This window comes from Trachypithecus francoisi, unplaced genomic scaffold (genome assembly GCF_009764315.1).
Source record: "Trachypithecus francoisi isolate TF-2019V2 unplaced genomic scaffold, Tfra_2.0 Lachesis_group11, whole genome shotgun sequence".
NCBI lineage: Eukaryota > Metazoa > Chordata > Mammalia > Primates > Cercopithecidae > Trachypithecus > Trachypithecus francoisi.
In genome coordinates, this window is record NW_022681456.1 from 54,293,028 (window position 1) to 54,320,880 (window position 27,853).

Here is a 27,853-nt window from a genome sequence, read left to right on the forward strand (position 1 = left end):
AAATTGGTATAAGAATTCATTTTGTATTTAAGAGCAAAATCAATTGTATTGAACTCTCAAAACTCAGTCTGACCAATTGAATACTCTTTATAACCTAAAACTTAAGTCTACTATAAATGGAAATATTAGAAAGCTCATTATCTCATAAGTTTCATTCAAATGCTCTTCTTTTTAAAAAATCAAAAAATATAATATGTTTTTCCAACATACAAATTTCTTAGGAACCTACAGTGAGTTTTGAAAATTGAAAATTGCCATCATGATATACATCTGTGTAGAAACAGTATCAAATTTGGTTAGCTACAAACCACTTAATTTGGAAAGTTTAATCTATGCTTGGGTGTTTCTTTGAATGTTAAAATGTTGAATTACTAATAGGGCTAAAGACAGGAAACAACATGAAAATATTTTAAAATTTATATTAATTGTTTAACTTGTGAACAAGAGGCTTGGTCACTAAAGGTAACATGTGATAGTAAAGTGACCAAAAAAAAAAAGACTACTGAGTTTAGTTAGAGAACTTTAGGCAGTGGAATCCCTTTGCCCTTTCGAAACCCTAGCTGAGTATAAGTCTTTAACACTGTCGTAGATGCGCTCAGGAAATTGCAGCTTAGGTAATTTGCCTCCCTATAAGATTTTTGGTTTTGTAAAAATAATAGCAAACTATTTAACATCTATTTCTGTTTGATAAATCTGCATGTCAGTCTATTATTATAATAAAAAATTCATCGATTAAAATATCTTTTCAAAAGTCTCTTTCAGAACTGAATTTATGTATCATGTTTCAGCCCAATGCAATTTGAAATAGCTGATATATTAAATCTCCTTCTCCCTAAGTGGCTTTTACCTGAATAGAAGGCAGGACCATCTCCGCAATTATTCTGCATGAAATAGGGCTAAATTTTTGATAATTTCTCAGAGCCACTGTTCATCACTGAAGTGATTAAGTCTATTCCTGTCCCAAAGGCTGAGCTTAAGCAAGACATTTTCTGTACCATCACATTAAATTCAGACCTATTAAATCAGTAGCTATTACAATATCTCAAGAGCACTATTTTCCCCTCCATTGAACAAAATTCGGAAGAAAAAGCTTGTAAACCTAGCAGTTCTGAGGTTTGATAAATTGCAGTAGAAAAAGCTGGGTTGGGAATATCAGACCTTATTTTAAATTTCAAAGATTAAGTGCACATGCTTATGGTTTGCTTTGACATTCAACAGGTGCTTTGTTCGCAACCATTAGAAGGAGCATTTGTTCATTCTCAGTGACATTGTTCAGATTTGGATTTAATAAGGCAGACTGGAAAAGTAGCGCAAGGGACTGAATTTCTTTCTGTGTCCATCAACTTAAAACTTGAGCTTTCTAATACTGTTATATTTAATCCGTTAGCGTGTTTAAAATGAGAACACCTTATCTTTAAAGAAATCAATTTAGTTCAGCCTCTTGATGTGTGTCAGAATGATATACCCTCAGCTGTGGAGCCCCAGGTGCCAGGCCACTAAATGTATCTGAGCGTTGACTAGGGATGTCTAAGTAGCAGAGGAAACCTACCGCAAGGGACAGTCCAGAACAGTCATGAGACACAACACAGATAAGGACATAGAAGGAAGAAATAAAAATTAAAATATCCACACACATTAGTGAAAACCATGGAGAAATGACCTTTCCAGACCTATGACTGTACAAGTGAATATTTTCCTTCTGTCTGCTTAGTGTTCTCCAGTTTTAATGCATACAAAATAACATGTAAATATGTATTTTATGCAACATAAATGTCTATACTTTTTGTAATCATTGCAGAATATTTAAAAAATCTTCCTTGGTTTCAAAATCTTACTATAGAGACATGTAGCCATGAATATTGAAATCTGAATTTCTGTGAGTTTGATATGAATTGAAATGGTAAAAATGTATTGATTGTCCTAGAGCATTTATATCCTGTATCTAGGGCCTATATATTTATTTCTTAAGATTAAGAAATTATATCTAAAATGCCTCTTACGTCTCTCTTGTTTTTAAACAAGAGAGGCATAAGCCATCTTTATTTTCTTCCCATGTTCACTTCAACATTCTGCTGAAGATATTTTGAAAATATAATTATTTAATAATAATTTTAATTTGTATTCATGCTGTTTTGATTTTTGGGTGATCTGATGATCATCATGTGACAAAACATCCTCTTAAAATCTGCACATTCTGTTTTGCTTTTTCAGCTTTCCTCTTCATAAACTGATGGAACCCATGACTAGCTACTTTTGTCTGCTTCAAAAAGTAGCGTAAGTTACAGTTATATAAACGTTTATCACTGGAGTGTATATTCATCTGTCCAAATTATATCTTATTCTGTGCATTTAATTACTCATAACTTAGTAAAATTGAGACCTAGCTAATGTCCTATGTAGACAAAGCGATCTACTTAAAATGACTGAAAACATCTTTTTGAGTGGTTGACATTCTCAATAATTTGCAATAACAGATTATTATAAACTATCACTGACTTCTTAATATTTCTTTGTTTGAATCATTTTCTCTGTCTCTCCCCATCCAAAAAATAGATCATCAATGAAAAATTAACCCCCATTAATTCTCTATATTTGAGATCTTGGTCATTTATCCAGGTCATAACAGGGGTAATAAACACCACCACTATGCCATAAATTATAATCTTACATCATACAGAACAAATCCCACAAATATTATAGATTTATTGTCCTAGGAAGAAATGTTATAGTTATCACTTAACATTATTCAGTAATTTTAATTAATTCTAGAACACAGTGAAACCACATTCAAATTTTATGACAATTATGAAAATGATAGTAATCTATTGTCAAATTATTGTTTTCATAATATTGATAAAATTAACATACATATTATTCAGTCCGTGCCCAGATATCTAGGAGGTTATTTCCACACTTAATCTCCCAATAAGTTGTTTAAATAAATCTTTATCAAGTCCTGCTTGCTATGAAAAGTGTGGAAATAAAGACATGATTTGAAATTTTAGTTCTACTTAATTGAAGAGAAAAATCTTTATTAGACACTTGTAGTTGGACGTTTATGAATTGGCTTTTGTGACTGTGATTAGAAATTGCCAGAAAAATCAAACTCTTGCTACTTGGAGCTCAGTCCCAAACTCTCTGAGTATGAGTACAGGCATTCCATCCATTCCATGGCTCCAAAACCAAACAAAAATGCAGGAAGCAAAAAATGAGCCTTTGTGAAATTATTATCAATAGATACTATAGTGTCTTTGAGGAAAAAGAGTTTAAAACTCAAGCTGGGAAGGGAATTAGTGTCCTGAATATGTAATGAACTAGGAAACAACGCAAATGTACTTAAAATGCGTGTTGTAACACTTGATTAAATTGTTCTTAAGGAGATTCAGGTTTAAGAGTTTGATTAATAGTAATTAATAGTATAAGAGGAATTTATAAAACTGCCTATGTATTTTGTTATTTGGGAATAAATAAAACTTTTGTATTTCATGGAAAACACTGATAATTGAAAATGTTATTTCTATAAAAAATCTGTATATATACATTTTAATTTTAAAATATGAATTAAATATTCTTTAGAGATATTCAATATGAATATTATTTAAAAAATGAAGGGGCATTTAAAAATTATTAATAATGGTAAACATTATCTTGAACCAAGTTGTCCAATTAATTTAGCCAAAAACAGATAGCAACAGAAAGAACATCCAAATAGCTTTTTTGGGCTTGGAAAGATAACCCAGCCAGATGGATTTTATAACCAGTGTTATGGTTGTAATTGTCCTTATTAAATTGAAATGAGAATTTTGTCTTTTAAGAAATAAGAAAGAAAACTTTTTTATAAGGCAAAAATTCTGTCCTGTCTTGTTCTTTAGAACTGGCTCATATTTCTCTCTCTTCTCCCATATAACTCATTATTCTTGAGAACTAATTTTTCAACTGGATGGACATGTAGGAAAAGCAGCTTTCATCAAGTTTGATGAACAGCTGTAAAACTCAGCTATTTAACAGCAATTATGAACAGTAGAAATTAGAAAGATCCCCTGCCCAACTGCAAAAACACTCAGGCACTTTTTATTTGATTTTTCTAACACTAAACACAATGAAGACTGGTTAAACAGATGTAATCAAAATATTCAGGCATCATCCTCATATGCCAAACCCATCAAGATGGACCTGATGATCATCGATTCCCTTTTCTGTTCTATATGCTCAGGAGATTGGAAAACCCTGCCAAATGCCTCTATTATGCTTTGGGATCTTGAACAGTGACTGAAAGGTTTGCAAAGCATCTCAAAAACAATATGGGTCCAAAAGTTGTTTATTTCTATAATTATATGGCATAAAATAATAAACCATTTGTTTATCATTTTTAAACAAAATAATCTAAGAAGAAATGTGGAAAGAATACATTACCTGATCTTTCATTGTCTTCCCTAAGTCTTTTACATCTTTCATGTTAATGGCATTCTTTCCTCCTTTTTCCTTTCCCTTCTTCTTGTTTTTCTTTTTGAACAAACATTTCTTACAGATACAAAAGCAGCAGGTCAGGACTAAAAGGACTGCGACTATGGCTATTGCGATTAAGGCCCACGGTGGCACTGAAAGAAAGAAATACACAGAGAGCACTAGTCATACAACACTTAGATGTGCAAAACCTTTTAACTCATGGGCTATAAAGATATTCAGTTTTTCATTTGCATTTTTGAGCACCCATTATGCTGCAGGTACACTATTCCTCAGTACTTTATCCACGTTGTTGTCTCCACTGAGTGTATTGTTTCCTTTCTTTCCCACTTTGCCCTTCCAGATATAACAAATATCATCTCCTTCCTATTACTTTTCTTGACTCTCCAAGCTAGATTTCTAGAAACACATCTCTTCACTTATTCAGAGCCAAGCTTTGGAGTTCGGCCATTGAGTTTAAATCCTGGCTCCACTATTTACTAGCTGTGTGATCTTGGGCAAGTCATCTAACCTCTCTCTGTCTCACTTTCCTCATCTCTAAAGTGGAAGTAAATTGGTAGGTACCCCAAAGATCTTTCTGAGTATTAAATAATAAGATGCAGTGCCTGGCACATGGCAAAAGCTTAATAAATGGCAGCTGCTATTACTCATCTATAAAATACTAGCATGTTCTGGCATGGTGGGGGACAGATATTAGTCATATATGTAGAACAACAAATGTAAAATCATAACAATAGTGAAGGTTAAGAAGAAGTACTTGGTGATTTGAAAATCAATCATGGGGAAATGCATGCACTGAGGTTCTCTAGATGTGGGTGATGCTCATGCGTTTGGTGGCTCTTAACCCAGATTTAGATTTTTTTTTTTTTTGAGACAGAGTCTCGCTCTGTTGCCAGGCTGGAGTGCAGTGGCATGATCTTGGCTCACTGCAACCTCTGCCTCCTGGGTTCAGGCGATTCCTCTGCCTCAGTGTTCTGAGTAGCTGGAACTTCAGGCGTATGCCACCATGCCCAGCTAATTTATATATATATTTTTAGTAGAGACGGGGTTTCACCATGTTGACCAGGATGGTCTCGATCTCTTGACCTTGTGATCCACCTGACTTGGCCTCCCAAAGTGCTGGGATTACAGGTGTGAACCACGGCACCTGACCAAAGTTAGCTATCATTTCTTTACAGTCAAGGCATTGTGGGTAAGGTAAAGAGCTCAGGACATATGAAAAAACATAAACTACTCACACAAATAAATGTGTAAAAAGCAAGATGAGTACACTGAGGGGAGTTTAGTGAAAAGGCAAAGGGAATGAGAGGAGGAAGGATGATTTTTAGATAAGAGGAGAGGCTTAGGTTTACAGGCTGTTTAAAATAATAGAACATATATACATAAATATACTCAAATAAACATTTAGTTTTCTATTACAGTTGTCCCTCTGCTTAGAGTTGGTATATTTTCTTATTTGGTATGCCTTACATTATGTGCTTATAAAAAATAAGGTGACGTGGAAACATTTATGATTTCCGTTAGGTTGGAAGGGAAGTAAGTACTCATAAAACAAATCACAGCTATTGAGATTAATCAGAAGTAATTTTATTTGTCTGTTGTAATAAAAAATGATACAGGGCACTGAAATGATAAGAGAAAGCCAAATAAACATTACTAGAACCAGTGATTGCTGAACACCAGTCAGGAGTACTTTGATAAAGTAAAAACACTTAAAAATTAACCTCTCTTCAAAATCGAGAAAATCTACTCTCTTTGCTTTTCCTCTGCATTTAGTATTATTGTGCAGAATACTTACTATGCATATTATTCCAGCTTATGACTGGATACTAGATGTTAACCTAAGGACGTAAAACTACAACTTTTGAAATTGTGTTTTCTACCAAAGAAATACTTATGTGAAAGTTACAGAAAAACCCACATCTAAAGACGTTTTCTTCCAGTTCTCTAAACTTATTAAGCAATGTAAAGATTAAAAAAGTAAATTATTTTATGTAACCAATGATATTATTCATAATACTTCATTTAAAAGCATCTATCTCCCTTGATCTAGCTAAAATCCTGTCATGCATGAACAAGAGAGTGTACGTATCCATTGCAGGAAAGATGGCATTCATAATGACCCTTCATTTTGAACCTCATAAATTATTCTCCCAGTTGGACTTGTGTGGTGATAATCGCTCAGAGAGCTACATAAAAGTCTCTTAAATTATACAAGACAAGACAAAGACGACTTGACAAGTTCACAAAAAGAAAACAGTGAAAGCAAAGGAACATTATTTAATCAAAGGGAGTTAAAGAGCTAGGAACATGAGATTACAGGAAGAAATGTGAAATAATGCAACTTGAAGGGAATTTATAACCACTGGACAACTTTTATCTTATGGCTTTTATTTCTTAAGCACTGCTATCTTTTAGATTTGCCTTCAGTTTGAATAACTTTAAGTTGGAATATGCTATGTTAATATAATGAAATTAACAGAATTTTCTTCACAATGTATTGGCACCTTTAGATAGATAAAATTAAAAAATGCTTAAAGTTATCATTTTGTATAGCTATAAGATAGCTTGACTCATTAGTCATATATCATGTAAAGAAACAGCCATTTTTAGTAAATAGAGTACTGGGATGCTCATGTTAAAATTTTATTTCATTGCATAGAGTAACCAAATATTTAAAATTTGTCAAGTTTACTAAGAAACAACACCCACAGTATTGTATTGGAATATATTTTGGATAAGGCTAAAAGTTTACGGAAGACCCATCTACCTGTTATGGCCCAGCAATTTGGGCTACAGGTATAGATACATTATCTTATTTAGTCTTTGCAGCAGTTTTGTTTAGTATCACTTCAGTTTTACAGAGGAATAACTCTATAGGTTGAATAGTTTGAGAAATTCAAATTTATCTTTAGGTTGTTAGGTTAAAAATGTGAATATTAAAAATGTATACAGAGAAAAAAATTTGTATCTAGGCTTAAAATCTCTTTAATAGAACATGTTAAATTAAAAAATTCAGTGAAGCAAATAACAGCATAAAATGCAGTGATTTTTTAAATATAAAATAAGGGTTTCAGTCAAAAATAGTCTCATCAAAATACTGCTATAGGCAGAAAACTATCAGTTTATTGTTATTGCTACCCAACTATCATTACGTGGAAGTTTATAATAAGAATTTTAACATTAAACTTAAAGGCCTTTCAGCAGAAAATAATAGACTAGTATAAAAACTCTATTAAAAATATTATTTTCATTTTCTAGTTGATGAATCAATCTCACATATATTATTTGACCTGAAGGTAAACTGATATGTAATAATTAAGTCCAAGGAAAATTAATTTAAAACTGCTTCTGATGTTTTAATTTATACCTTGTGGTAGACATGATAATGGCCCCTCGAAGATGTCCACATCTTATTTTCTGGAAGTTGTGAATATGTTACCCTGCCTGGTAAGAGGGACTTTGCAAGTGTGATTAGATTAAGGATCTTGAGATGGGGAAATTATCCTGAATTATCTGAGTGTAGACTCAATGCAATTACCAGAGTTTTTTATAAGTGAAAGAGGCAGGCAGAAATGTCAGAGTCCGAGAGAGAGAGATTTGAAAAGTCTCTGTTGCTGGGTTTGTAGATGAAGAAAGGGACCATGAGCCAAGGAATGCAGGTGCCTGTTGAAGCTGGAAAAGGCAGGAAAATGGATTATCCCCTACACCTTCAAGAAAGAACTGGCCCTGTGGACACCTTGATTTTAGCTCAGTGAAACCAATTTCAGATTTCTGACCTCCAGAATGGGAAAATAATAAATGTGTGTTGCTTTTATGCCAGTAAACTTGGAATAATTCATTATAGCAACAATAGGAATTCAAATGATACAAAGAAGACCTCAAGAGATTTGTAATATATGCTGTATATAGGTAACTATACATTAGTAATATTCATGTGGGCTATTCCTGTGTTTTCTGCTATCTTTTCTTCCTTGTTTATTTATTTTAGTAGCTCTAGGGGTTTGGTTAAATGGATGAATTGTATAGTGGTAACGTCTAGGCTTTCAGTGAACCCATCATCTGAATGGTGTACATTGTATCCAATACATAATATTCAATCTCTCATTCCCTTCCCACTTTTGAGTCTCCAATGTTCATTATATCACTCTATATGCCCTTGCATACCCATAGCTTAGCTTTCACTTATAAGTGAGAACATGCAGTTTTTGGTTTTCTGTTTCTGAGTTACTTCACTTACGATAATGGCCTCCAATTCTAACCAAGTTGCTGCAAAAGACATTATTTTGTTCTCTTATCATAACTGAGTAGTATTCCATGATCTATCTATATCTATCCATATCTCTATATCTATATCTGAAATTTTCTTTATCCACTCATCCATTGATGGACACTTGGGTTGATTCCATACCTCTGCATTTGTGAATTGTGCTATAATAAACATGTGAGTGCAGGTGTCTTTTTGACGTAATGGCTTCTTTTTCTTTGGGTAGATACCCAGTAGTGGGATTGCTGGATCAAATGGTAGAACTGTCTTTAGTTGTTTGAGAATTCTCCATACTGTTCTGCATAGAAGATGTACTAATTTACCTAACACATCAATGGTGAGTAAGAGTTCCCTTTTCACAGCATCCATGCCAATGTCTATTGTTTTTTGACTTTTTATTAATGGCCATTCTGATTGTAAGGTGACGTCTCATTTTGGTTTTAATTTGCATTTCTCTGATGATTAGTGATGTGGAGCATTTTTTTCATATGTTTTTTGGCCATTTGTATGGCTCTTTTGAAAAATATCTCTTCACATTTTCCCACTTTTATGGGATTTTTTTTTTCTTGTTGATTTGAGGTCCCTGTGGATTTTGGATATTAGCCTTTTGTTGGATGTATAGTTTGTGAATATTTTCTCCCATTCTATAGGTTGTCTATTTACTCTGTTGATAATTTAGCTATACAGAAGTATTTTAGTTTAATTAAGTCCTATTTATTTATTTTTGTTTTTATTACATTTGCTTTTGGGGTCTTGGTCATAAATTTTTTACCGAGGCCAATGTTGAGAAGAGTTTTTTCCCTAGGTTGTCCTTCAGAATCCTTATGGTTTCAGGTCTTACATTTAAGTCTTTAATACATATTGTGTTAATTTTTTTGTATATGGTCAGAGATAGGGATCCAGTTTCATTCTTCTGTATTTGGCTATCTAATTTTCCCAGCACCATTTGTTGAATGGGATATCCACTCCCCAGTGTATGTTTTCATCTGCTTTGTTGAAGATCAGTTGGCTGTAGATATGTGGCTTTATTTCTGGGTTTATTTCTGGGTACATTCTGTTCCATTGGTCTATATGTCTACTTTCATATTACTTTTATTTTACAACCATGCTGTTTTGGTTGCTATAGCCTTGTAGTGTAATTTTAAGTCAGGTAATGTGATATTGCCAGATTTGTTATTTTTGTTTAGGATTGCTTAGGCTATTCAGGCTCTTTTTTTGGTTCCATATGAATTTTAGTGTTTTTTTCTAATTCCGTGGAAAATGATGTTGATACTTTGATAGTAATTATATTGAGCCTAAGATTGCTTTGGATAGTATGGTAATTGTCACAATATTGATTCTTTTGGTCCATGAACATGCGATGCTTTTCCATTTGTTTGTGTCATCTATGATTTCTTTTATCAGTGTTTTATAGTTCTGCTTGTAGAGATGTTTCACCTCCTTAGTTAAGCATATTTTTTAGGTATTTTATGTTTTTTGCAGCTATTATAAATGGGATTGAGTTCTTGTTTTGATTATCAGCTTGATCATTATTGGCATATAGCAGAGGTACTGATTTATGTACCTTGATTTTGTACACTGAGACGTTATTGAATTCATTTATCAAACATAGGAGTCTTTGGGGTTTTCTATGTATACATTTATATCAACAGCCAACAGAGACAGTTTGACATCCTCTTTCCAATGTGGATGCTCTTTATTTCTTTATTTTGCCTGATTGTTCTGGCTAAGACCTCCAGTACCATATTGAATGGAAGTGATAAAACTGGGCACCCTTGTCTTGTTCTAGTTCTTAGGGTGAACACTTTCAAATTTGCCCTCATTCAGTATGATGTTGGCTGTTGGCTATGGGTTTGATGTATCTGACTTTTATTATTTTGAGTTTTGTTCATTTTCCTTCTATTCCTAGTTTGTGGATAATTTTTACCAGGAAGAGATGCTAGATTTTATTGAATGATTTTTCTACATCTATTGATGTGATCATATGGTTTTTATTTTTAATTCTGCTTATGTGGTGAATCATGTTTATTGACTTGCATATATTTATCCATCCTAGCATCCCTGGAATGAAACCCACTTGATTGCAGTGAATTAATTTTTTCATGTGCTGTTGGATTTGTTTTGCTAGTATTTTGTTGAGAATTTTTGCATCTATGTTCATCAGGGACATTTCCTATTTGGTTGTGTCCTTTCCTGGTTTGGGTATTTGGGTGATACTGGCTTTGTAGAATGAGTTAGGGAGGATTCTCTCCTTCTTGATCCACTGGAGTAGTTTCAGTAGGATTGATGTCAGTTTTATGACTGTCTGGTGGAATCTGGCTGTGAATTCATCTAGTTCTGGCATTTTCTTTGTTGTGAGATTTTTTTTTTTTTTTTTGTATTAATTCAATTTCAAGACTTGTTATTGGTCTGTTCAAGAGTTCTGTTTCTTCCTGATTCAGGCTTGGGGGGTTATATGCTTTTAGGAATTTACCCATTTCCTGTAGATTTTCTAGTTTGTGTGCTTACAGGTGTTCAGAGTAATCTTGAATAATACTTTACATTTCTGTAGTATCTGTTGTAATGTCTTCATTTTCATTTCTGATTAAGCTTATTTAAATTCTCTTCTTTTGTTGGTTAATCTAGCTATTGGTCTATTGATTTTATTTATCTTTTCAAATAACCAGCTTTTTGTTTCATTGATCCTTGTATTTGTTGGTTTCAATTTCATTTAGTTCTGCTCTTTATTATTTCTTTTCTTCTGCTAGCTTTGGGTTTGGTTTGTTCTTGTTTTTCTAGTGCCTCCTTGTGGCATGACATTAGCTTGTCAGTTTGTGATCTTTCTGTCTTTTTTTTATGTAGGCATGTAGCATTATAAACTTCTCTCTTAGCTCTGCTTTTGCTGCATCCCAGAGATTTTGATACTTTGTGTTACTGCTATAATTCCTTTCAAAAAAATTTTAAAATTTCTATCTTAATTTCATCGTTGACCCAAAGATCATTCAGAAGCAGGTTGTTTAATTTCCAAGTTTTTTTTATAGTTTTGAGAGTTCCTCCTAAAATTGATTTTAGTCTTATACTGCTGTGATCTGAGAAGATACTTAGTATGATTTAAATCTTTAAAAATTTGTTGAGACTTATTTTGTGACCTGTCATATGGTCTATCTTGGAAGATGTTCTATGTGCTGATGAGAAGTATGTATCTGTTGCACTTTTGGGGCAGAATGTTTTGTAAATATTTGTTAGGTCCATTTGTTCCAGAGACCAGCTTAAGTCTAGTGCTCCCTTGTTGATTTTCTGCCTTGACAATCTGTCAACTCTGTCAGTGGATTGTTAAATTCTCCCCTGTTACTGTATTGCTGTCTCTTTTCTTAGGTCTGGTAGTATTCGTTTCATGAATCTGAGAACTCTGATGTTAGGTACATATATATTTATGATTGTTATATCTTCTTGTTGAATTGATTCTTTATCATTATATAATGACCTTCTTTGTCTTTATTACTGCTGTTGATTTAAAGTCTGTTTTCTGTGATGTAAGAATAAGGTACTACTGCTTGCTTTTGGCTTCCATTTGCATGGTATATATTTTCCCACTCTTTTGCCTTGACTCTGTAAGAATCTTTATGTGTTAAGTTGGTCTCTTGAAGGAGGTAGATATTAGGATTATGTATTTTATCAATTCTGCCAGCCTATATCTTTTAAGTGGAGAATTTAGAACATTTACATTCAAACTTAATATTGATATGTGGGTAACTGTTCCATTTATCATGCGGATCATTAATTGCTTTGTATTCTCCATTGTGTTATTATTTCATAAGCTCCATGAATTTATAATTTTGAGTGTTTTTATACTGGTGCATATCAACCTTTTGCTTTGATGTTTACCATTCCTTTGAGCATTTCTTGTAGAGGTGGTCTAGTTGTGACAAACTCTGTCAGCATTTGTTTGTCTGGGAATGACTTTACTTCTTTATTTATGAAATTTAGTTTTGCAGGATACAAAATTCTTGGCTGATAGTTATTTTGTTTAGAAGACTAAAGACAGGCCCCAAAGCTTTCTCATTTAGAAGGTTTCTGCTGAGAAGTCTGCTGTTAGTCTAATAGGTTTTCCTTTATAAGTAATTTGATTTCCTTTATGTTATTTCTTTTATAAGTTATTTTGTCTCACTACTCTTGGAATTCTTTCCTTCACATTGATTTTATGTAGCCTGATAATTATACGCTGTGGTGATATCCTTTTTGTAATGTATCTCCCAGGAGTTCTTTGAGCTTTTTGTGTCTAGATATCTAATATTCCAGCAAGACCAGGGAATATTTCCTCAGTTGTCCTCTCAAATAGGTTTCTAAACATTTTATTGGTGTCCTCTTCTCCTTCTTCTTCCTCTTCCTTTTCTCCTCCTTCCCCTCCTCCTCCTTCTTCTTTTTCTTCTCTTTTTCTCTTCTTCTCTCTCCTCCTCTCCTCCTCCTCCTCCTCCTCTTCCTCCTCCTCTTCCTTCTCCTTCTTCTTCTTCTCCTTCTTCTCCTCCTTCTCCTTCTCCTTCTCCTTCTCCTTCTTCTTCTTCTTCTTCTTCCATCATCATTTGTCCTTCTTCTTCTGGAATACCTGTGATTGTTAGGTTTGGACATTTTATGTAATGCCACATTTCTTGGAGACTTTGTTTGTTTCTTTTAATATTTTTATTTATTTTTTTCTGATTGGGTTAACTTAAAACCCTCATCTTCAAGCTCTTAATTTCTTTCATCTGCTTAGTCTAGTTTATGGTTAAAATTTTCAACTGCATTGTGCATTGTGTAATTCCCTAAGCAAGTCTTTTATTTTCAGAAGTTTTGTTTTGTTTTTTTGTTTGTTTTGTTTTGCTTTATGGAGTCTTGCTCTGTCACCAGGTTGGAGTGCAGTGGTGCGATCTCAGCTCACTGCAATCTCTGCCTCCTGGGTTCCAGTTTTTCTCCTGCCTCAGCCACCCGAGTAGCTGGGATTAGAGGTGTGTGCCACCATACCCAGTTATTTTTTGTATTTTTAATAGAGATGGGGTTTCACCATGTTGGCCAGGATGGTCTGAATCTCTTGACCTCATGATCCACCTGCCTCGGCCTCCCAAAGTGCTGGAATTACAGGCATGAGCGACCACGCGCCACCAATTCTGTTTTTTTGTTTTGTTTTTTAAAGAAATACCTGTTTTGGCCGGGCGCGGTGGCTCAAGCCTGTAATCCCAGCACTTTGGGAGGCCGAGACGGGTGGATCACGAGGTCAGGAGATCGAGACCATCCTGGCTAACACGGTGAAACCCCGTCTCTACTAAAAAATACAAAAAATTAGCCGGGCGAGGTGGTGGGCGCCTGTAGTCCCAGCTGCTCGGGAGGCTGAGGCAGGAGAATGGCGTGAACCCGGGAGGCGGAGCTTGCAGTGAGCCGAGATCCGGCCACAGCACTCCAGCCTGGGCGACAGAGCGAGACTCCATCTCAAAAAAAAAAAAAAAAAAAAAAGAAATACCTGTTTTTAGATAATTTTTCATTTATATCCTGAATTGTATTTTTTGACTTTTCATGTTGGTTTACAACTTTCTCTTGGATCTCACTGAGAAACTTTGCAATCAATATTTTGAATTCTTTATCTGGTATTCCAAAGATTTCATTTTGATTTGGATCCATTGCTGGAGAGTTAGTGTAATCTTTTGGGGTGTTATAAAACTGTTTGTTTGTTGTTTCATATTGCCAGAATCATTTTTCTGGTTCTTTCTCATCTGGGGATATTTCTTATTATTTTAAAATTTATTTTGATTGATCTTTGAGGTTGTGACTATAATGTGTATAGTTTATGATTGACTAGCTTTGGCTCTGGGTGCTTTTCATGTCAAAGACTCTGTATGAGTTCCTTAGATATAGAGAATCTTTGTGCAACGGCTTTCTCACATGCTGCTTGTAGTAGCGATGTACTGGGTGTGTGAGCAGGTTTACTGTCTCCTGTGGGGCTAGGATGGCAGAGGTCTCACGAAGCTTACCTCATTCCCCAGTCATGTGTACTTCCCTCCCCCCACCCTCAGTACTTTTTCACTGGGTTGAACAGTTCAGCCTTCAGGCCAGTAGAAGGGACCTAAGGGTAAGAACTGCCTGTGGCTGAAGCAGGTGGGTAAATGCAAAACCCAATAGTGGGCAAAAGTCCCAGTTCGATAGAAGTGGCTGAAGGAGCTCCCAGCGAAATACACTGAAATCTTCGTGGGCGAAGGGAGGGAGTCACCTCAGCTCCACTATGAGGCCAACACAAAAGTGACCTAACTTCCTATCATGCCCCCATCCCAGGATTTTTTATATTCAGATCAGATAGGCACCTCGGTCCATCTGCAGGAATACTAATATTCATGTAGGGGGGAGTGGAACTCCATCCCTCATGCAAGCCTTAACCTGGAGGGCACACCTCCCTTGGGGATGCAGTCACCCCCAAATGTTCCAGAAAGGCTGTGTACAGGTGCACTCTCATTGAGCTTTCACAGGAGAATTCTTGGCTGCATCTGCAGCAATGGCCAAAGGGGACAAGAAGTACCCTTATCCAAATCTCTTCATGAGCACAGGGGCTACTCAACTGCTGCGCAGAGCTATAGTCTTCCTTCACTGAGCCTAGCACTCTGCCTGTGCCTCTGCTTAAAGAGGTACAGCTGTTCTCTGCCCACAAGCAGGAAGTTCTGGAGTAGAGAAAAGCTCACACTCTGGTTTCTTTTGTCCTGTGGGGTGCTCACTTGGTGTGGTGCACTCCCTTTCCCCCTAGGAGTGGCAATCCCTTAGGGTCAGACGAGTATGAATGCTCCTGCTCCTCTGGATCTAGTCACCTGGTGGGGCTGCCACAATCCATGCTGGTGATGGGTGGAGCTGGACAAGGCTGATCTACCCTCTGGTCTCCCAGTGGCAGGTGCAGGCACCAGCTCTGATGGGTGTGACAGGCAAGTGATGTATCTCTATAAGATTTCCTTGGTTATAAATAGCCTTAGTGTGGTGGCTTTCTCAATCGCCAGCTATAGTAAGCATGTTCACATGCTTACTGCGTATGTAAACAGGGTCCATGCCTTCTGAGTAGCAGGGGTGGTGTAGGCAATAGTGTTAGCTGAGTTTGCACAAAAGTTTTCTTCTTCCTGAGCACTATGTTGTGTCAGTAGATGTTGTAACAGGCTGTGCCAGTTGACGTCCTGCCTGGAGGTGGCACTTGCAGGAGGAAGCCAGTTGTGGCTGTGGGATTTATGCATCCCTATGTTACCCAGGAAGAGTACTCAGATATCACAGGTGATGGGTGGGGCCTTTGAACTCTCAAAAGTCTCTATCCATAGTCTGTTACCAAGGCATATAAAGGAGGCAAAGCTGTGTGGGGACTGGGTCAGCCAAGTTTGTGCTCTGGCTCCCCAAGTGCAGATGCAAAGCAGCGGGGGTTGAAAGGAAGTTTCCTGGCCACTGGGGTAATGTTCCAGAGAGGAGTGGGACCATTTCTGCTGCACAAAAGAGTCTGCACAGGAAGAGAGGGGCAGCAGGCCACAATGAGACACACTCAGCTCCCATGACCCTGACATGGTGTATCTCACACCTGCAGACCTCTGCGGAAGAAAGATGTAACTGCCAGCAGAATCCCAGGCAGTCCATGCTCAGAATACCAACTGACCCAGGATGCAAGACTTCCCACTCAAGACACAAACTATGGCTCTCAGGCCACACACCTCCTGGACTGACCCGCAAAGCAGAGGTGTCCAGCTCCCGCACCTGTGGCAAGAGCACGCTTCCCACTTGTGCTCAGCTCTGGCCGTGGGGATTCATCCTCACTTGAGATTAGATCACGAATCTCATTTGGGAGTTTCCTTCACTCCCTTTCTCCCTTCCTCTCCCTCCTCTCCCTCCCTTCCTCTTTCTTCTTATTTATTTTCAGACGGAGTCTCGCTTTGTCGCCAGGCTGGAGTGCAGTGGGGCGATCTTGGCTCACTGCAACCTCTGTCTCCCGGGTTCAAGTGATTCTCCTGCCTCAGCCTCCCGAGTAACTGGGACTACCAGCACGCGCCACCACGGCCAGCTAATTCCTGTATTTTTAGTAGAGATGGGGTTTCACCATGTTGGCCAGGATAGTCTCCATCTCTTGACCTCGTGATCCACCGGCATCGGTCTTCCAAAGTGCTGGGATTACAGGCGTGAGCCACCACACCCTGCCACATTTGGGAGTTTCTTGCAACCTGTAAGCACTGGCTGAGCTTAACTTGCCAACCTTTGTGAGGATTTTACGAGTTAGGATCAGGAATGTCTTCCTTCTGTATCACTGGGGTCTAGGAGTGCCTGCAAAGTGTGTCCTGATGCTGCTCCTTCTCATATCCTCCTCACTGCTCACAAAATCAGCTTCAGTGCTGGGTAGGGTTAAGGCACTCCCCTGTGGCCTGGATTGCCAGGCTTTGCAGTGGAAATGAGAATCATGGTGATGGTCTCTCCCTGTTTGGCACCGTGGAGACTCACAGTTTTCTGCCGCACTCATGGTGTAAGTTGCTGCCTACTGCTCCTTTGAAAGTATCTGAAGTTTCTTTCACTTTTTCTGTGAAGTTTCTCTTTTCTTTCTTGGATAAAAGTTCACAATGTGTGACCAGGCATGGTGGCTCATAACTATAATGCCAGTACTTTGGATGCTGAGGCAGGAGGATCATTTGAACCCAGGAGTTCAAGATCTAGGCAACATAATGAGACCTTAGCTCTACAAAATATAATAAAAAGAAAATTAGCTGGGTGTTGTGCATACCTGTGGTCCCAGCTATGTGGGAACTGAGGTGATAGGATCACTTAAGCCCAGGAGTTTGAGGCTGCCGTGAGCTATGATTGTGCCACTGCACTGTAGCCTGAGGAACAGAGCAAGATATTTTCTCAAAAAAAAAAAAAAAAAAAAGCGAACACACACTATTTTGCTCTTGCTCTCTCCAAGTGACTGAGGCACACTAACAAAGGCTCCAATCTGCTATCTTGGGGATAAAAAACTGTCTTTTCTTCTTATCCACCCTTTCTATCCATTCATTCTGTAACCATTCTCAAGACTCTAACATTGTACTCAGGATTCTCCAAAAGATAACGAATAGCTTTTTTTGGCCAAACCCAAACAACACTGTCTGTGGTATTAGAAAAATCCTGATCACATAATCCTTCTTAAAATTTTTTTCTGCTTTTATTTTCATGTTACTCTTCCCTACCAGCATGTCCTGCTACATCTCTACATTTTCCCCCTTTCCCTTTCTATTCTCAAAGCTTGAATGTGGTTGTTGTTTAAGGTGTTTCTTAGCCCCTTGGTTATTTTCCCATTCACTCATTTTTGAGCACATCCTTTCCCATGCCTCACTATTTGGTCAGTTACTCTTTTCTGCTCCCTATTCTATACTCTAGGAGTGTATTCCCAAAGTCTATAGCATGCTTTGTGCATCCTTTATCTCCTCCCCAAACCAGTTCTCCAAAACAGCTCTATGGCTCTGTCAGTGCTTCTGTCATTTCCCACCACGTTGGAAAAATGGGGAAATACTTACTCCCAAATCCAACTGGTTGGCAAGCTTTGCCATTTCTCCTTCAATGTGTTTTACTCTTCATTTATGTCTATTTATAAGGTATAGCCCTGATATTATCTCCCATCTGATCTCTTTTCCCATCAATTATCTCCTCTGTCCATTTTACCCATTCATTGTAATCAGATAAAACTTTCTAATATATAATTATCAATTATTTTGTGCACAGTGTTCAAAGTCCTCTGTCATTTAGCCCATCCTACTTATTTGTGTTTATTTCTCACTGTTCCCCCACACTCACTTCTATTCTCATCAGACTGGGTAACTTGTTGTTCCCTGCTCAGTTCTACTCTTGTGTTTTCTAAAGTGCATTCTTTCTTTTTTCAAATGCTATTCTTCTTCCTCTCTAGTCATTTTAATAATACTTCCTTTTCAAGGCTTACCATATGCCTCACTTAGCATTGACAGATTTTTAAATAAAAATATCAGATACATCTGTTAAAATCTGCTCCCCATTGGTAGAAATATTGAGTATGTGATACAATAAATTGAGTGGTTTATGTTAGACTGGTATAAAAAGATGCATTAAGAAAAAAAGAGATAAATGTGTGTAAATGTATAAAATGTATTTTAATAAACTCTCTTCCTATACAATAAATGTATTTCTTACTGACTTAAATCTTGGCTCTCTGTAGATTATTCATGACACAAAGCACTGATATTAATACAAACACAAAAGAAATACTTGGAATCATTTAGAAATAAATTAGCATTAACAAGTCTTTTGTTGAAAAAAATGATCTTCCTTTATCAAGAAAGCCTGTTTTTCATGACAAATAGGCATAAATTGAGCAGTTAAAAATTATGTAATGAAAAATATTTATTGAGCATCTACTATGTGCAAGGCGTTTTTCTCAGGATTGGGATACAGTGCTAAGGATGGTTTATGCAATCATGAAGCTTATTATTTATTTCCCAGGTGTTAAAATCTCAGTCTTATTTATTGTACTAAAATAACTCAGTTTCTCATATTTGCTAAACTCAGCTCTTAGAACATAATACGGTACATTTTCAAATGAAATCTAATAGGCTTAATAGGCTCTTGTATACAAATTTAGTGCTTCAGGGATACAACTATTGATGAAGCCAACTAATAAATATTCTTTCTACAATAAAAATATCACTCTCAGATGGAAAAACATCATTGTTTCTTCTTCCAGGGAGTTTTGGCACTAAATAAAAAATTTTTTTTAATTTTTTACTTAAAGAGTCCTGGTATGTATATATTTTAAAAGTAAATGTTCCAAATATCTTTCTCTTTAGTTGAGCATTGTGAAAACAAAGATGAAATTTTCACCAAGAGCAAGGCTGTTGCAGAGTATACATTTTAAAAAGGAAAATCTTTGGCATTATAGACTGGCAGCTGTGCATGTCAAGTTCATGCTTCCAAATCTGAAGCCTACTCATCAGACATTCACTGAATCTCAGACCTACTGAATTAACAACTGGGGAGGAGCTCCTTTTCTAATTTATACAATGTGCCCTATGGCTAAGGGGAGGCAGGCTGTATGTGATTCTACGCATTTATTTCTGAATGGATCTTTTTTGCAGTCCCTAAAATGCCTGAGTCAGTGCTCAATAAATATTAGATGACCCAAAGGAAACCCACATAGTCATGTTCTTAAGCTCAAGTAGAAGTAGAGTGGACAGTCTTTCAAGTATGCCACCATCTGAAGGGGCTTTTCCTTAGCACTAATTCTCTTCTTCCTCATTCCCATTCATAGTCAGCTATTTCTGTCTCCTAGGCTGGAAAACTTTGGTAGATTTGCTCACTGGGATCTTGGTTTAATCTATGGCATAATTCACTGTTTTTTGTATTTCTGCCTTGGTTTCACTTTTAAGGGCAGATTTGTATTATTAGTTCCACTGGCATTCATCATATTAAGAAACAACCTTAAATCCACAATTTTTTTCACAGGATGAGCTGTATTTTTGTCCCTGGAAAATATAAGCTTGTACATTTGCACCAGTCGCAGATATTTCAGCCAGGAGCCTCAAGACAATACAGGTAATACCATTGCTATGATCACTACAAAAATTCAGCAGTAACTTCAAGCATTTTCTACCTTCAACATATCTCTATTTTGTCTTATGAATGCTTCACCACTGCACTGTCTGCATTATTCATTTTATGAATAATCTACATATTTCTTCATTCTTATATTTACTGATGCTTTTTGCCAATTTCTAGTTTTACCCAAAATAATCCATCATCTTTCTAGATCATTATAGGTAGATGCAAGGTGCAGAATATTATATAGGAATAATTATTTTGCTATTAACTAGCACAAAAAAATCTTTATTTCAAAGTCTTGCTTTTGGGAATGTTTATGAATAATTTTCAAAAACACACAAGGATAATCATTTTTCAAAAACTGGCAAAGATCAAAATAAGCTTTTTCTAAATTGTACAATACAAATGGCAAAAAGTTCTGGAAATATGTGCATTAATATACTAATTAGCTACCTCTGGAGACAGAACATTGAATGTATATTTGAAAACATGTGTAAAGTCTTATAGAACATAATTTAAGATTAAATCAACCGGTCAGAAGTCCAAATGAAGAATTTCTCATTATAGCCTAAAATGGCTTCAAAGACTACCAATTCTTGGCTCCTGGGTATTGAAGTATCTTGTTTTCTTTAGAACGATAGTTCTAAACCTTTTTTGAATCATATGTCCAGTTTAAAATATGATAAAAGTTGTGGACTCTTCATGGGAAATTGCATGTATGTGTGTGTGCATTGTGTGTGTGCACTTTTTCATACAGTTGCTAATATGTGGTACCTGAGTGTAGATTATTGTTCTCCAGGTCTGGAAGACAATTGGACTCCCAATTAAAAACTCGTTTCTCAGAGCATCAAGGCAAGACACACCAAGGCCAAAGGAAAAACTTATTTCCTCATCAGATCATTTAACTGTTCATTTCTTTCCTATTGACAATCTGTGGTGTGTTTAAACCATACAGGGATGGAGTGATAGAACAGAGAACACAGAAAGGATGGTTCCCTTTCCCTAGGAGCTTAGAAAGACTAACTCCCAGGAAATAAAACTAGAGATGGGAGGCAATACAGAGGTAAGCACAAAATTCAGTGGAGCAGAAAGGCTTTATAGGTAGCTGGGTACAGAAGGGCAAGATAAAAGGGGCCTGGAATTCAAAAAAGACTTCACAGGGGAGCTGAGTTCTGAGGTACGTACGCTCCAAAGCCCTGCTTGTTCCACAGTGAAAATAGTATTTGGAAGACTCCAGTTCTTTTCCTATCTGGCTCCCTTTCATCCTTTCTCTTTCCTTCCATTCTTTCCTTTGGTTTTCAGACTCCTTTTAATCTTATTTATCACCCAGTGATTACTCTGTTAAACAGAGCTTTCAATATGACACAGACTTATCAAAATCTGCATCAGATTTTTTTATCATAGTAGATGAAAAGATGTTTCCTGGTAGCAAATTCAGGTAGCCTTCTCCAAATAGCCTACAGAATTGTCTCCTTAAGAATACATGTCACATTCTCCTCCCACATAGTTCTATTTCTCTTTTCAATTTGTGTTCCTGACAAACCAGAAGATATGTCTGTGCAAAAATACTGTAAAAATGCTCCAAGCCATTGACTTGGGTCAGTTACCTGTGACTTTTTAGGGCAGATAAATTGTGGTTAATAGCCATCTAGAAGAGAGACTCATTCATTCATTCTTTTGCTCATCCATTTGAACAAGTTTGAAATAATTTATTAGTTTATAGTCTGCTTGGGCAGATTTGACATGAAATACTGTGAAAAATACCACATAGCATGCTAAATTTCAAATTAAAGGGTTAATGGTTAATCCTTGGTTAATGGATTCTGATTCTGCTATATAGTCATGGCAACTTTATTTTACATGTCAAATGAATACACTTTTTATGATGATTTTTAAAAAATCCTTAACATTTATTAGAGTGGTAACTGTCCCTCTCTTTCCCATAAACTCAACTGTCAATACATCAAAACTTTAGTAAAATATAATTATATTGTTTTGATATACACAAAGTCACAACCTATGCATTGATAAATTTTTACCACATCCTCTACCCTTTGATCTGATTTCTGTATTTCCTGTGCTGCTGAACAAATTCACAGTCCCTACTGAATAACTTATTAAGGTTACTGATGTTTCTCACTGCATGCAATGATTAGTCTTGATGATGGAAGTTAGTTGAATGAAGGACATTTTACCTGCACATGTATTGGTCAAATAATTAATTTTATAAAATGCCTATAATAATATTAGTCTGCTTTAAATGATAAGGCAAAGCCATCCATATCTTCACAATATTGGAATGTCTGAAAATTGACATGCAAAATGATGGGTCTTCAGGCAGAGATAAACCCCAGCACAACTTTCTGAGGATTTAGATAAGGCTCCACAGTCAGCCCAGGAGCTTGCTGTCTGCAGGCTCCAGGGAGAGTGCGCTGGTAAACATAAAGGATGCCAGGTAAGTTGGCAGAGGTGAAGGCAATTCACAGGCTAATCATCTGAAGCCTTTGGAAGTTTGTAACAGTTTTCAGTCATGCTTTGGACAACACAATTTTGTGGTTAAAGGGAAATCCATTTATCCTATGAAATTTTCAGTATGTCTTTCTTAAGTTCTGATTTCTAAGTTCAAAACTAAAAACACATAACCTCTTAATCTTTTTTTCCTTTCTCAGGGAAGCTAACTTTCTTTCAACTTTTATGTTAGAGGACTTCACAACAGATAGCTCTTGGATTCTGACCCAATTTGTATTTGGCTTTATTTTGATGCTTTCAATCTGGTTAACAATTTTGTTAACCTGTTTTCTAACTTTGGCAAAGATGCCTGAGAAAAAAGAAATTCATTCCAAATATTGAACATGGCCCCTGTTGGTAACTTCTGAATAATTCAATATTTTAATATCTACTTGTTTCTTTTCTAAGCAATTTAATGTTATTGAGATTAAATTCAATTATGATAAAAGATTATCAGCTAAAGGGGCAGATACATTCCCTGCTATTTTATAATTTAAGGCCAGTAGCTACAAGCAATAAACAAACAAAAATGCCTTATTACTTGTTTTTCGGAAGGATTTTTTTCCTCCACTACCTTTCTTTTAAGATTCTAGAAACAAGTGAGCGTGTTTTTAGAATTCTCTGTAACTTGGAAAGATTTGATTGTACTGACAGCAGAATTGTATAGCTGCTGTGCTTGAGTGGAGAAGAACAGGGCGTTTGAATCTTTACAGTCGTGAAAGGGAAAATTCGGGCTCATTAATTTCATTACTATACAAAGTGACAGGTAGGCAACAGTGAAAACAAAGCCCCTCACTTGTGTAAGTATCCATGGGCCTTTTTTCTTTAATTCTCCAATGGATTTGTGCTGCTACAGACCAAGTCTATTAATTTTCCTCCCAATCTGTAGTTTGCTCTGTTTTTGTCAATCAGTTTGTCTCCATGGCAATTTTATCTGTCCAATTTTCAATTTGTAGCAGCATTTTTGCTTTTCATTTCCTGGCTTTTAAACTGTCATCTTCATTCTACAACTCCCATGATCCTTGATTTATTGTTTGTTCTTGCGTCTGAAGGGACTTCCGTATACCCGTCAGTCTCTTATGCAGTTACTTTTTCTTCATGATTTTTTTCTTTTACCATCAAATGCCTCTTCTGTTTAGAGTTTGTATTCTAAGCACTGCAACTGTAAGCACATGACCACAAGGCCCTGCATGACTCTTGCTATTGTAGGTTTTCACAGATCTCCCTTAAGGATGTAGAATTCCCTTTATTTTTTTTCTTTGCCAAAATAAGACGCTGCTCCCAAAAGATTTCTTCCAAATGTCTACCTGAGTAATACCATATATGAGCCCTTTATTTTGTTTCTTATCTACATGTATTCATGCCTTTTGTTTTGTATTATCATATATCTATCTTTGCTCTCTAGTAGCTTTGTGACTTGCCTTTCTAACATGGGGGAGGCCACCTGAAGAGGGATACTGCTTTCTTCCTTTCCTTTGCCTTACATGAAATGTCAGTTAGGTACATGCTAAATCTTTAGAAAATGCTTATTGAATACATAAAAATATAATCAGAGGCAGAGAAAGCTTTCTTCAAATATTGTTTACCTAAAGTGTAAGCATGGCTCCACTGGACTCCTTATTAAATCTAAATGGTACACTTAAAAAATATCATGGATCAAATCCTAATAAAACTTCCGAGATATATCAACTTTTCCAGATTACTTAGAAAACCTATGTGAATAGTTCTTACTCTTTATTCTAGATAGACTATGGAAGTGACAGAGAGACTCAATTGTTTTCTGTCAATTATTTTTTCTAAATAATTTTTGCATAGCAGATCCTCTTGAAAAGATTCTCTTAACATTGTATTAGCAATGCTAATAGCTTTACTCTTCTTGCATGCAGCACTTGCAGTATTGACTAATTCTTTCATTTATAGTTTTTTTCACTTTCTGAGACCCTTTCACATGGCCTCAACTGGTTTGATTCCAAACACCAAATTGCAGAATAGCTAAAGTGGCTAACATTATCTTCATTTTAAAGATTACAACATTGGGAATCTAAAATGTAGCTCCTGTAAAGTGATTACTATTAGAGTTGAGATCAGACTTAGGTCTTTGGGGTTCAGCTCTTTCCATGTATTCTGGCATTCTTTTGTGTGCATGATGAAAACTGAGCAAATGCTAATGATATTACTGCTAAGAAGAGTTTAGTTTTGTAAATATATCAGTTAGTATAGTACTATCAGGCTTAATTTAAATGAAGTAATTTTAAATTATTTACTCCAAATCAGTGAAAATCATTTGTCGAAAAACACAATAGCTATTAATCATAGCAACAACAAGGCAATATCAAGTATAAGAAGTTTCATGGATTTTGACTCCTAGCTTTGCCACTTAAATTGCCAAATAAATTTGATCAAGTTAGTTAAACTTTCTGAACCTCAGTTTTACTATGTATAAAATGAGAGGCAGGTGGAGAGAGGAGTTAAGCATAAAAACCCTCTAAATGATTTGTGGTATATAGATTTATAATATATAAAGTACTTAGTGTAGTGGATATTAAGAAGAGTTTAAAAATGCCAGTTTTTATTGTTTGTCGGCAATTCCTATTAAATTTCATAACTTAAAAATGTTGAAAACTTGGTTGAAAAAAACTCAAACTATAAAAGCTATCCAGATAAAAGATGAAATACAAGCAATTTTACGTGTATAATACAACCCCCAAAGCATTCAACATGTTGAAACTTAATGATATATCAGAAGGTGAGAGTAACATTCTAAAATAAAGATTGCTGTCAAAAAACTGAAAGGCAAGACATTTGGTAGTACGCAGCTATTCATGAATAAATAATAGAATGAGTAAATCAAACTTTGGGAAGAATAAAGAATAGTCCTTTGAAGTCACAGTGACTGAGAATTGTTTATCTTAATCAAATAATGCAAGCAGTATTAGAATAATATTAAATTTGTACTAATGGAAATAAACAATATGCACTACTTTGTATTTTCAATAACTAGCCATCCCAGCTAACACTACCTGAGGTAAATGTTTTAGCAGAGCAGTACAGATATTAGTAGCAAGATTTTTACTATCTTTCCATTGGCAACATGCTAGGTTTTGCTTGAACACACTCTCAATTCTATAGTGTATCAACAACAATAGACTTTTGGGTGCTGTTTTCTTTTTTCCTTCAAAATTGGCCAAGTATTTTAAGTGCTGAAAAAGCTACCTTGAGTTCAACTTTTATTATTCAATAACTAGTTACACGCACATTTTCATTATAATGATCACTTTTCATTGAGAAACAACTTTATCACATTTCCACTGAATAATTTAAAAAACAGGTGGGCTTATTATTTCATGTAGTCAATATTATCTTTATTCGTAGATGGTAAATTTAAGGTACAGAAAATAATATGACTGCCCAAAAAATCCTTGGGAAAAATCATAGCCCAATCGCAAGCTTAGTTCTTTGAACTGTCAAGTTCTTTTTATTAATCCAATCTCTGATAATTCTATTTCAAATCAATGATAATAGAATTTAAACTTACTTAGGATGATACAATTTTTAGTCCTTTACTGTGTACATAATTCCAAAGTAGATGCCATATTCACTTACAAGAAACTTTTATTTTCTGCTGTCTGTGCTCATACCTAAAAAAAAAAAAGCTTAAGAGCCCATATTTTCTTTTGGTGGTTTTGACTAGAATTGTAATATTAGTGGAAATTTGCATTTTAATATGATTTAGTAAAATAGTGAAATACCTAGAGGATTTCCTTAGGGGATTAAAAGCTATGAAACTTAATAAAAGGGATAGCTATGTTTTTTGTCTTCATTCAGTATTTTGCTTATATGTAACTATCTAAATCAAGAGCCTAGTCACTATACAAATATTATATGTTTATAACCTTACAGGATCACTAACTCCAGCCATTTCCTGGAAGAAATAGAATTATTTTAATATACTTGTGGCTTCTTAAATCAAAATTCTTTGAAAAACTACAGTAGACATGTAACATATTTAGGCAAATGCCTTTCAAGCAATGTAAAATTTTATAACTGAAGTTCATCTCAATAATTTTAAATGAAAGAATATAAAACACAAAATATAGTGGGCTGATATAGGTAAATGTTTTCACTAAGGATCAAATTATTATCTCTGAAAAAGATGTATTTATTTTAAATTAAGTGTTATTAGGCAGAAAGAAAGAAAACAGTAGAACTCTGGACATAAAAAAAAATCACCAGAAGAAGGATCTTAAGAAAGAACAACAAAGAAGTGAATGGAGTGTGCTATCTCCTATTGAAAAAGCTTCGCACTCACCTCAGAATGGGAGCTCACTGACTTATAAGTGGTGATTGATTGCACTGAACAATTTCTTTAATCATGATTCTTTGAAGTCCTATCACACATTGGAGACAAATGGAATGAAAATTAGAAATACATTCTGTGGACATTGAAGAGGGGGCAGTAAGTGACCATATGTTTATGCTAATATAACTTCAATTCTCACCTGAACCTCGTGCTCCAAGTTTTACTCCAGGTCTTTCTTGAAGCACACAGTGCGGTCTTATGCCTCAGTTTTCTCTTTTCTATGTATTCTACCTCTTTTGTGAGCTGCTTTTTTGCCTATTTGTTTTGTAGGGAAATCAACAGAGGGAAGAATACAGTGCAGAACTGCGGAAAGCTATTTGGAGCTGTTTTGTTCTTTTGCACTTTTTCTGAATGTCTCTGATCAGCACCATTTTTGAAATGAGGAGGGGAGGTGATGAGTAGCATGAGAGTTGCAGTGCATTTCCCAGAGAAGAAGGGTTGAGGAGCTAGTTCAGCTTCAACAGTACTCAGGAGTTGGCAGAGAAAGCAGTTGGTACCCCCATTTTCCTACATTGTGAGAAGCGAGTCAGAATCTCAGGTATAAGCTCAAGAATACAAATGTGGAAATGATTAAGATGAGCTTGAAGATGCACACACTTCCATAAACTTCTAGTAATTTATAGAGTTGAACATGTGGCAGAATTGTATAATATTTCATGTAAAAAGTGATCTTGGTTCTGGTCCTCACCTCAGTCCTCACCAATCAA

General features: G+C 35.8%; 1 protein-coding gene across 5 annotated transcripts in view; it reads right to left on the reverse strand.

Annotated features, from left to right (window-relative positions):
* Nucleotides 1–27,853, reverse strand: part of SYT1 (synaptotagmin 1) — a 605,736-nt gene that overhangs the window by 170,700 nt on the left and 407,183 nt on the right. For all 5 annotated transcript variants that reach the window (XM_033221176.1, XM_033221179.1, XM_033221177.1 and 2 more), the window contains one exon: nt 4,414–4,598. In XM_033221176.1, the coding sequence (XP_033077067.1) occupies nt 4,414–4,598 (185 nt within the window). The remainder of the gene's footprint in view (nt 1–4,413; nt 4,599–27,853) is intronic.